The 12,693-nt window shown below is 34.8% G+C and overlaps 1 protein-coding gene across 1 annotated transcript in view; it reads left to right on the forward strand.

Moving 5' to 3' along the window:
* Window positions 1-9,743: 9,743 nt before the first annotated feature.
* LOC115238881 (UDP-glucuronosyltransferase 2C1-like) overlaps window positions 9,744-12,693 on the forward strand; it is a 44,714-nt gene continuing 41,764 nt past the window's right edge. The window contains exons 1-2 of the mRNA XM_029813027.1: window positions 9,744-10,765; window positions 11,211-11,767. Of these exons, the coding sequence (XP_029668887.1) occupies window positions 10,206-10,765; window positions 11,211-11,767 (1,117 nt within the window). The 5' untranslated portion in view covers window positions 9,744-10,205. The remainder of the gene's footprint in view (window positions 10,766-11,210; window positions 11,768-12,693) is intronic.

Below are 12,693 nucleotides of genomic sequence, written 5' to 3' on the forward strand. Positions count from 1 at the left end.
GAGCGTCGTCATCCGCTTCTCTCATCGGACGTGTATTCGAACCTGCGTTCCGGCATCCCACTCAGCGCAATCGTTCGTAATCCACCTCGTGATACTGGCAATTCGACCAGTTGTGCAACCTGCAAAATGTACGTCCCGCCGTTTATCACCTCGCTATTCTTCTGTCTCGTTTTCTCCCTTTTCCATAAATCCGCGTTATAATTTCGGGTTTACAGTAATGCGCGTCCTCGCGCGTATCGCGCGGGCACGAGAAGGAAGATGTAATCGTTTATTATCTCGGCGACGAGAATCCGCGGGATATTTTTGTGCGGGTGTAAAAACGGTGTCGGGGGTGGAAGAAGAGTTACGTGGGTCATTTACCATTTGTATTAAAGTAGATCGGTCGACACGGGGGTGCACGAGCCTTTGTCTCGTTGAAACGGTATACGAAACGCCCTTTATGTGGCTTATATTTTAGACATGTAATTCGACCATTGTGTGCAGTAATTGTGTGGGATTACGATCGTGCATCTAAAGGTATAATTAAACGAAATAGCACGTACGTGATCTCTCATCGTATATTCCAGTGTTAAAATAATTTATAATATAAGAAAGAGAGAGAATTTGTGCGTATATTTTCACAAAATTCTCTCTTCTATCTTGATTTAAATTACAAAATCTGTAAGGTATTTCGGAGTCTATTTTCCTCTTTTTAGACAAAATTATTTATCTTTTATATTTAAATGCTAAAATTTTTTTTTTGAACTATTAAAAATTCTGGAATTCTCTTTGGAAGAGGAGAGAGAAAAAGTTAGAGAATTTTATCAATTACTCGCGCGCGCGCGCGAAATTCTGAAAACTCTGAAATTCGGATAGGAACATACGGCAGAAACAGAGCCAGTATATAGAATTTTCTTCGACCGTAGGTCTTACAATGAAACTGCCGCTGTTCAAAACAGACGGTCAACCCTTGAAGAAAGCCCGCTTTATTGAACGCTGAAAGCAAATTGTGCCGATTGTAGTTTTCAGAACGAAACGCGCGCTTTTATATGGGAGTTTTTATATTTAGACGGAATAACGTGATACTTCTTTACTATATCCTCTACGTTTTCAGATAAGCACGAGGGCTTGTTAAACTCAATTGTTTCTCAATTTTTTTTTTAATTTTCTGAGACAAAGTTTATAAGAAACGAAGGAAATCCAGATGTCAAATGAATGGGATTAGAGAGTTAATCGAATTGTTTTTATGAAGAACTCAATCATTGATTAATTGCAGTTCAACTTATCTTCGTAATACTCCTTTCTCTTTCACTTTTTTATGTAATACTGTATCTTTTATACACTTGTTGAATTTTATGCAAATATTTGTGTTTCATTAACTGTCATATAATTTTTAATTTAATTAGTTTAGTACAATTACTAACACTCTCATGCGCGTATTTTAAATAATTAGAAAATGTATAAATATCTAGAATATATTAATTTTTTTAGTACCGAGGAAAGATAATATAATTATTTTAGAGAAGAATTAATCGATTTTACTTATAATATATCTCCTTCCTCTTCACTTTATCTAAATTATATTTATTGATGAAATAATTATTCTAGCCTGTTTATTTTATTAAGATAAAATAACTATTGCTAATTTATTAATTATTTAATATTTAATTAATTAATAATTAATAAACAATAATGCTAAAAAGCTAATAGAAAATTTGATTAGGTTTTGGCATTTATTTAAGTAGAGTATAGCTGTTGAAAAGATGAAATTCAACTTTGAATGAGGCGAGATTAAAAAGTTATCGCAGTAAGGTCAAAAGCGAAAGATTTAGGAAATTAGATTTGTTAGCGAGAGTAAGTCAGTGCTAACGCTTCGTTGTTGTGAAATAAACCAATAACACGTGTTGCTATAAAGTCGGAATCTGGGACGACGGAATGTCAGTCGGATTCTTGCACAACTTTTCCTTATCGGGTTGGAACAGAGGATATCCTTGATTTTGATTATAAACGCAATAGGGTATCGGTTCAAAACAATATCCTTCTGTAAAGTTAGATATATCTCCAAATTTCGATATAATTGTTAGAATTCTGGATCTTTTCTAAAGAATTCTAGATACGTTTTTTATTTCTTAAAACGATATGTTAAGAAAAATACTAATGATTAAATGTATAAAAGATAAGAGGCCATAGAGCCATAGAAATATGGGATGCCAATCTCACGTTTTCATTATATGTAAATATTTAATAATTTTTTATTTTGGTCATCTTGTTTTATTGATCTGAATCATAATTTAATACATATATAAATGATAAATATATATGACATCTCCGACGAAATCATAATAGTCTGAATTTTAATCTTTGATCGAGATTAAAATGTCGACATTGAGAGAGAGATTAAAAAATCTTTTCAATCTTTTGTTTAACCGTAAATTTGTTAAGGAATGTTAACTTGATAGCCCATTAATTTTTAATGTTTCATCAACTTTTAAAGAAATTAGAAGTCAAAGTTAGTTCGCAATTTTTAGTGTTAATAGATGATGAAAGATAAATTGCATAAGGGGCTTTCAAAGATTTCATAGATATTACATTACATGTGCTAAGGAATTGATGTACTATGATTTTAAATCTAGAAAATTAAGAATTTGTAAATTGCTGGAATAATTTTATTTCGTCACTGCTAATGCAACCAAAATAAATCAATATGATTAAAATTGTAATTCGCGATATACTCGCGGAACTCAAGTTTGTTTAGCGAGAATAGTCAAATATTTTCTTCGATTTTCCATAAGCCTTTTTTTTTTATATATATGTATATAATTTGTATTTCAATTATAATTATTATATATAAAAAAACATGATCTGCAGTTGCAAAATTATGAGAATGATACTTTCGACAATTACAAGCCGTAATTGGAAAGTTATAAAGCAATAATACCGTATATCTAAATGCAAATTTACATGAATTATGTGTGTGTGTGTGTGTGTGTGTGTGTGTGTGTGTGTGTGTGTGTGTGTGTGTGTGTGTGTGTGTGTGGTTTTTTTCTACTTTGCCGGTTTGGCGCTTGCGATAAAAATAGGTGAATATTATATACATATAAAATAGTATGAATCTAAAAAACAATCTCGGGGAACATTTGTATTGGATGATTAATAGTGTCAATCATGCACTATATATATGAAATCATAAGCGATATAAGATTCATATCGAATATAATCTCATGTGTCAGGTAAACGGAATTGTTTTATAAAAAAAAAAAAGTGAAATGATATTCATAATTCATGTATGCAGATGCGCGGTATCGTTGTTTTACAACTTTTCAGATAAGGTTTGTAATTGTCGAGTGTATCGTCGTCATAATTTTACAACAACACGTCAACCGACCTAGAACACGATGCGCTTCATATTTCACTGAGCCGACATATACAGGCTTCCATGCTTGCTCGGAAAAATTCACGTTTAGAGGCTCAAATTAAAAAGCGCGGAATTTCTGCTCTTGTGCATGCGTTATTACTCGACGAATTACTGTTTTTATAAAACAATTCCAAAATTTAAGAAATCGAAACAAAATTTTAATTGTAATAATAAATATGTTATTGATATTTCGCATTGATGTATGAATAAGATTTGTATTTCTTATGTTTGATTTATAAAATAATTAATTTGCCATCTAAATCCATCTGCGCTTAATTTTATCGCGATTAATTTTCGCGGGGCGCGATTTCATATGCGATATTTTTTATGCTTGATTTCCGCCGCTTGTTAGCCTATGTGATCGCAATTTCGCTGGTTTTCATCCATTTATTTTGACCATTGACAGCAAATTGCAAAAATAGGTGGGACGAACAACATCATTTTTGCGTGCGAAACTTTTCGGTAGCTTTGAGTTTTTGACAAACGGCCGTCGGTAATTGGATTCGTTTTATAAAGTCCAACGAAACGCCGAGATGCCTCTCCACACCCCCGCGTCCTCTTTATCTCCTTTTACCCCGACCGTTCTCCAGTCGCTCGCTATTAATTGGAGATGGCGGTGGATGAGTCGACAGTCTGCGGGGGTACGGATTCGGTCGGGGTGATTAATTTGATTCAATTACAAATCGGAGCAGATCCGGGGCATCGATTTTATTACCATTTTGCCGGTATATTCGTTCTTCCGTCCGCGGTCTGTCGATTTTTCTCACTCCGAAAAAAAGGGGCGACGGTGGGATTGACTTCGAGGAATATTATCTGGATTTCGCGGTTATTAGCCGAATGTGTTACATCTAAAAGCGCATAGTATCAGTCTTGAGGCGTCAAATCGATATGAAATATTATAAACGGAAATATTTACAACCCTTTCTTTATTTTTCGATATTCCCATGAGAATGATTATTTTTTTATTTCAATATTTTATATATCAAACATATTCTTTCAAAAAGAGTATCCTACGAAAAAATGTATAGAATCTTTTTTTATTAACATTCTCCATATCTCTGTGAAGTTGGCACTTCAGCTTTTAAAAAATTATTTTTTTTTTGGGTTGCAGCCTGAAGAGTTTTCGAGTTAATTTCAATAAAAAATTAATTTTAAAAAGAATGAAATGCCAACTTTGCAGAGAAGATAATCTCTCACGCCTAGATTGGAGATGAAAAGGAGAATACACACAAAATATTTTATTAAACATTATATTTTCCTCCCTTATCTTTTCTGTTTTTAAAAAAATCTTTCAAAAATTATTACAGTTTTTTTTTTAAATTATATACGAACTGCGGAGAGTGTGGATTTAAAGAAGACGCGCATATCTATCTTTCGTTTCCTTTCATCGCAATCTTTCAGAAGAATACACGCGTGTCCCCCGTTCCAGCCGCGTGGCACGCGTTTATTCGCGCGCGGACGCCGGCACGTATGTGGCGTACGTACGTCGGTTAGGTACCTACTTACGGCAGCTTCTGTGATACATGGAGGTCGCACCTAAATTTCCCCGGGGAGTCGTACGTCTCTTGGCGGCCTTATCCTCCCTCTCTCTTTCTCTCTCGACAACCCTCCGTATTTTCTCCCCGTCTAGCCCTTGCTCTTTCGACTTTCGCGTTCTCTCCTCTCCGACCTGCCTCTTCTTCTCCAGCCAACCATCTCGCGTTCTCGCGAGCGTTCGCGCGTTCATTTGGCCGACGTGTTTCCGCATTCGGCGGTGATTCTGGCTCGTTCGCCGCACTCTCGAGCCGAGTCCACGTGGAATTATCAAGATTGCGGTCCGCGGAGACGGTGCTAATGGATTTCGAGATATTACTCCGGCTAAACTATACACACGAAATAACGTAATGTAAACACGTATGTGAAGGACCATGCGTTTGTGAACGTGTACATAGTTTCGGATGTATCCGTGAATAGACGTACGTAGCCGTGACTCGTTAGAGAGCCAAGGCTGCAGTTTCCGAGATTACCAATTATGTCCTTTTATAACTTATGAGTTAATTGTTAATTGTTCAGACTGACATATGGAGGTCGCACCACTATAGAGGGTGCAAAAAAATAGATAAAAAAATAGGTAAAAAATAGATTTAATACGTCGATATTTTTTGTTAAGGAATAAAATAAATTATCATTATTATTCCTTGAAAGGAAACCAGAATAATTATATAAAATTTTTTGTGATCTGTTCTTAAACGTATTTTTTTTTTCTCTACTTGTCTATAAATATCTGTTTCTACTTGTCTTCCTTTATTCTTTTGAGCGAATCTTTTTCAATTTTCCGAAATCCTTGTGGCTACGTTAAAATATATGTCACATTTACATATGTTTCTTTGTTGAGATTATATCTTATCTTCAGAATTTTATTTGTATATTTTTTTATAAAAAGAAGAAGAGGAAAAATCTGGTTAATAATATCTATACATATTCGCTAATGTTGAAATATAGTATATGTTCCGGTATTAAAACAAAAAAAAGAAAATATATAATGTTTCTTATACTAGCTGAAAGTTAAATCTTCCATAGAGGAACATAACAGCGGAAGCGACATGTAACACCTTTCTCCCAAGATGGTCGCGGAAGTGGATTTAGAGCAGAGGGTAGTTTTACGCGCGTCACCCTTTCGCTACGCGCGAATAACCGTGGGCCATTGTGTGTGTGTGTGTGTGCGTGTGTGCGTGTGTGTATAGATACCTAACTCGTAACATCGAATTTGAAATGGCGGTATAAAAGCCGGACATAAAGGACACGGTGGTCCGCCACAATTTCCTCGGGATTGACGCACAACCAGTTCTTCAGGTTATTAAGTTTTACGAAGAGGTCTATTGAAGCTGAAAAAAGGAAGGGAATGTTAGACGGTCCCGCTTATCTAAATTTACATAGATATACGGGGCGCAGTATGATTTTGTTAGTCTAAAATTACGTGTTTATTTGTCTTTATTTCATTAATTAATTATCTTATTTTGAAAGTAAAATCGTAAAGTAACTTTAGAAAAATAAATTTACGCTTCATTAATCCCTCTTCTTTTTTGTAACATCAATTTATATATGTAAAACACATTTTTATAATTTTTATTATTAAAGAAATAATCTGTACTTTCTCAAAAAAATGTGAAGACATCTCGTTTATATGATTTACTTTCGGTCCAATATCGAGAAAATGTATTTTTGATGTGGTTATATATATCGATTGATTTACTCGGAGTTCACTACGTCACAAATAAGGACTTAGGGTTAACATCGTGACCCTCGGACAAACGTCGGGTCCGAATTATCCCTATAGAGAATTGGTACGGTTAAACGAAGCAATTTGTAGACCATCTTTTGCGCGCCCACGCGATTCCGCTGATTCATGAATTAAACAGCGCCGGTTCGTTTTGCTGCGGGTGCGTGTGCGAGAATATGCACAGGGGTTATTCGTATACGCGTATCTGTATGTACGTGCGATATGCGTTACAGCTACTCGATGTTTTCTCACCACTATAAACGGCGAAAAATGATCGAGGCTAACAGGGAGGAAAATGGAGTCGGGCCAATTACCGAGTTTTAGTATTGCACTTTCCTCCGTAGTTGGACCCTTGTTGGTCCGAAAAGAAGTCAGAAAGGGAAAGATATAATTGTGAAAGCGCCACAAAATTTTTTCTATTTTTTTTTGTCGAGGAGGGATTTATGCATCATTTATGATGAGAATTTAATATATATTTTTGTGATCGAGACATGGATTAATTCTGCTTTCTACATTTTGTAGCTTCAGAAGAAATAAATATTTATATAGGCATTTTAAAAATAATAATAATATAATTTTGATTCCACTGAATATATTATTAATTTTAGTAATTAAATTTTTTTAGTACCAATTTCTAATAAGCATAAATTTGAATAATACATTTAAATGTCGGTTTATATATTTTTTGAAATTTAGCAAATTTATATATTTGCACAGATGAAAATATATTATGTTTGCACAGAATGAGAATGTGTGTGTATGATATATATTTCGTTTTTTATAGATTATTATTAATTAAATCAAGTTTTACATCATGTATCATACACATGATGATATATATCACGTTAATGGCGATACGCGATAATTTATTTGTCATTTGTATTGTACTTGATAGATTCGCTGTAAGGCAAGCGTGACAGCGAAGAGCAATACGACAGCTCATACGGCATAGAGAAACGGTGAAACAATAGATAAAAAAATATTTAACAATCGAATCAAGCGCTCGACTAACGCGTGCTTATATAAACCGACAGCGTATACCGACTCGAAATATTTGTTGTTCTTCAATAAAACGTTACCAACACTGCTGCTCTGCCTAGCTGGCTATTTTTTATTCATACCAGTAACGCGCGTCAGTATTAACGCCGACGTTATTACGGTAATACTATTTGCACCACCGCGCCGGCGAATAAGCAAACGGGGTTTATAGAACGTTGAATGGAAACGAAAGCGAGCGCACGGCCCGCTGATTACAAAATGCAATTAATTAATGATTACTCACCGGAGAACTCGGTGCACCACGGTCACTAGATATCACTGCCGGTGCAAAGTTTCCGGTGAGCTGAGCGTGCTTATCTAACCAGAGTAGTGGACACAACCAGCGGGCGAATAGCTGTCGCCGGTATAACTTGGCCAGGACTTTGTCGCGAGACATGTCGACTATTTCGACTAACGCTCGTCACATTGTACATTGTACGTATACTGGCTACCCACACTGCATCTCGTCAATTTACTCGAAGTCGCTGCAATGTACACCAGTACCAGCAAGGATGGCAGCTCGACCGCAAAGATGTGTCTTGTTCGTCGGCGATACCTTCAAGGACTTCAGGTTGACGCTCTTTGCGTCAACTTGAGCATTGAATTAACTAGACGGATTATACGTGAAATTTTACAATTAACACGTATTGAGATTTGATAAGATTAATTGATGGAATCTATAATTTTAATAATGATATGATATGATTTGACACTGTTACAAGTGTGATTATATTTCATCATTAATCATGTGAAATGTGAAATGAGTCTCTTGTGCAAAGATTTGAGGCATAAAATTGGGCGAGTACGTACAATTTTATACTTAAAAAATCTCAAAATATTTAATAATATTTCACGCATATTATGGTTGACATCAATTATTTTTTAAAGAAAATTTTAAGATATTATTATTTATAGTATTTCAAATTTTATAGTTAAATTTTTTACAACTTAATATCAAGTAAAGTTTTTGAGATAAAATAAGAATGACTACGCAGAAAAGCAAACTTTTACTATCGGTTTACATTCTGGAAGTTTAATTCATGAGCAACTTTGTTCCGATTTGATTTCAATACAAATGCATCTCTGAATGTTTTCGCGGAATAAGAATTCTGAACATTGATCCGGCGCGCATAAGCGATAAATAGATGCACGAATGGCTTTTACTCGAAACATATGAAATAATATTTATGATTTCTTGGACAATTATATGTTATATATGTACATTTAAATAATATGCATTTAAATGCATTTAAAGAAAAATCTCTCATGTCATAGGATGCGCAAAAATGATGCAAACAGTATGCATGCGGTTGAAGATTTTTCCCGCAATAATTTCTCGCGTCGGTTTGAAAAAGGAGAAGAAAAAAAGATATATATATAATATTTATGTGATCTTTCTCTCTCTTCTTTCTGTAGCGAACGCACATTTAGTGCTCATCAAATAACGTTTTCAATTTTGAAAGAAATAATGCATTTATAATTGTTATTGATAGTAATATTCTGACTCATTTAAAATAAAGATTTTAGAGAGAATTTGTTTACATCATAAAAGAACACGATGCTCTCTTGGATTATTCAGTGTGAAGGTTATAGTACAAGTAAAAAATAAATCTATTTTAATTTTCATGCGCTGTACAATTGTCGTCATCACTGGTATCTATTTATGTAACACGCGAGTTTCTTTGACAACATAATATCAGGGACGTAATATAGCAAGCCTCGTTTCTCTCATATTTTATTTTTTACTTAGAAATAATATAAATAAATATTAATTTTATCAATAAATAATAGCCTAATCAAATAAATTGTGTGCGCGAATAAATAAATCAATCGAGATAAATTTTTTGAATAAACGTAAGTGTGAAAATTTTTTTTTTGTTATTTATCAGATCGGATAGATATTTTTTAATTCTTAACAGTTTATCTATTGACAATTTTATGAATATTAATAGCACTATAATACTCTAAATTAATTACTTCAGCTTATTATTTCAGATAATACACAATCATAGAAAAATTTTCGAAAGCTATTAAGTATTTCAATTTATTATTTTAGACAACATACAATCATAGGAAAATTTTCGAAAGTTTTCATAATTTTGACAGCAAGCAATTAATAATCATAAATGAGAAAAGTATCATCATTGTTTGAGTGATTTTTTTCTTTGAGTCAGCATTATTATTATTCAGTCACAATCATTTTGAAGAATATTTTTATTTCGATCAGTCATTGTCGTACGGAATGTTATCTTGCGAGAGAGTTCGCGGGGAACTGGAATCTTTATCGTTGGCCTATTGGCAGCGAACGTGTCGACTGTCGTCGAATAGGCACTAAACTCAAGCAGTTAGATATATATCGGACGAACAGAGATAGAGAGATTAATTGACTGCGCGCCAGTTGGTTGGCAAAGGCTGGCGGCGTAGGTCGATCAGTGCCTAATGTAAATATTGACTTACGTTTATTGCGTTTACTTATCGTGAATTTAGACCTATTTTAGCACGTATATTTGCGATATGTGGCGGATATATTTATTCATTCTTCTTCTTCTGACCATGGTTTTCTCGACGTACTGTTCATCTGTCAACGAGACTGTGTTTGTGAATACAAATAAGACAAAACTCAAGATATTGGGTGTCTTCGGACATCTCGGCAAGAGTCACTTCGACGTGTTCAAGCCGCTTTTGGAGGAATTAGCTCACCAGGGTCATGAAATCACTGTAATTTCGTACTTTCCCCGAACCGACAATGCCAAGACGAAAGAACCGCTGCCTAATTATAAGGATATCGATCTGGTAGATCCTGAAGTCGGCGTCTATGTGAACATCGTAGATCTTCAGAAAATCAGTCATTCATTCTTTCGTCCAGTTTATGAATTTCTTATGTTGAAATCTATGGCTGATTTCGCGTGCAGTACCGGTCTACGAAATCCAGCGGTTACGGAACTTCTGCGATCCGACGAAAAATTCGACGTGATCCTCACGGAGAACTTCAACACCGATTGCTTTCTGGGTTTCATCCATCATTTTAAAACGCCCTACCTGGCCCTCTCGTCGCATCAAATCATGCCGTGGACCAATGAAGACATGGGCAACGAAGACAATCCCCTTCGACGTGTTCAAGCCGCTTTTGGAGGAATTAGCTCACCAGGGTCATGAAATCACTGTAATTTCGTACTTTCCCCGAACCGACAATGCCAAGACGAAAGAACCGCTGCCTAATTATAAGGATATCGATCTGGTAGATCCTGAAGTCGGCGTCTATGTGAACATCGTAGATCTTCAGAAAATCAGTCATTCATTCTTTCGTCCAGTTTATGAATTTCTTATGTTGAAATCTATGGCTGATTTCGCGTGCAGTACCGGTCTACGAAATCCAGCGGTTACGGAACTTCTGCGATCCGACGAAAAATTCGACGTGATCCTCACGGAGAACTTCAACACCGATTGCTTTCTGGGTTTCATCCATCATTTTAAAACGCCCTACCTGGCCCTCTCGTCGCATCAAATCATGCCGTGGACCAATGAAGACATGGGCAACGAAGACAATCCCAGCTATATCCCAAATATATTTCTTGGTTTAACCAGGCCAATGGATTTTTTCAACAGAATGACAAACACTGTGACATTGCCGATGTTCAAGGCGGTCTACGAATATTGGTTCCGACCCGCCCATCAAATCATCGCCAACGAGGTGTTCGGTCCTGATCTCCCGAAGCTAAAAAAGATTGCTCAGCAGTCGAACGCGTTGTTGGTAAACACTCATAGCAGTCTTCATGGCAGTAGACCGCAACTGCCGAACGTAGTTGAGATTGGTGGAATTCATATTCCGTCCAGGATTAATCCGTTGCCGGAGGACATAGCTGAATTCCTCGATAGCGCGCACGATGGAGCGCTCTTCTTTAGCCTCGGCTCCATGATTAAAGCGACGACCATGCCGCAGAAAAAGCTGGATGCGATATTGAAGGTGCTTGGCTCGATCCCGCGAAAGGTTATTTGGAAATGGGAGATTGATGAGCTACCACACGAAATGGACAATGTCATAACCAGGAAATGGTTGCCTCAGTTTGCCGTGATGAGTAAGTTAGAAAAACGAATGTTTTATTTTCTCTTTTCTAGAAGATGACTCGAGTTCAGAGTCGAGTCGCTGTTTGGTGAATTGATAACCTTGACTAACATTAATGAGACTATGATCATATATATATATATATGTGCGTGTACATCAATTATTAATTACCATGGCTGGATTAAATTTGTGTACATCAATCATTAATTACCATGACAGGATTAAATTTGTGTACATCAATCATTAATTATCATGACAGGATTAAATTTGTGTACATCAATCATTAATTACTATGACAGGATTAAATTTTAGTCTAATCATGTTTTATAAAGTCATCATATTTTACCAAAAAAAATAAGAAAAATTTTCAGCTTATTTTTTAGCATTTTAATATATTTTGTATTTTATTAAAATTTTATGATTTTTTTACTTATTCCGAAAATTGATAGTGAAAATGTGTGTTGCTTTTTTGTCTTTTATATGACGTGTTATATATACGTCATTTGTTGATTACAACATTTTGGATTGATTATATTTAGTTAGTTATTAAAATAATTATCAGTTAAAATAAACATTATAAAATGATAGCAGTATTTAAAACTGTAAGTAGTGTTTAAAAATGTAATATTTGTTTCATAAATGCTGATTCTACTAGCTAGTAAATAACATATGTGGTTTACGTAAAGGGAAGTCGGAAACAGCAAATAATGAATACTGAATAACGCGAGACCACACTAATAATTAAGTCTAACTTTTTAAAAAAAAATAAATAAGAATATATAATATATATAAATAACATATGTAAAGGGAAGTCGGAAACAGCAAATAATGAATACTGAATAACGCGAGACCACACTAATAATTAAGTCTAACTTTTTAAACTTTTTAAAATAAGAATATATAATATATATATATATAAACTAAATAAGAAATTAAATA

Source organism: Formica exsecta, unplaced genomic scaffold (genome assembly GCF_003651465.1).
Source record: "Formica exsecta isolate Colony F162 unplaced genomic scaffold, ASM365146v1 scaffold1159, whole genome shotgun sequence".
Lineage (NCBI taxonomy): Eukaryota > Metazoa > Arthropoda > Insecta > Hymenoptera > Formicidae > Formica > Formica exsecta.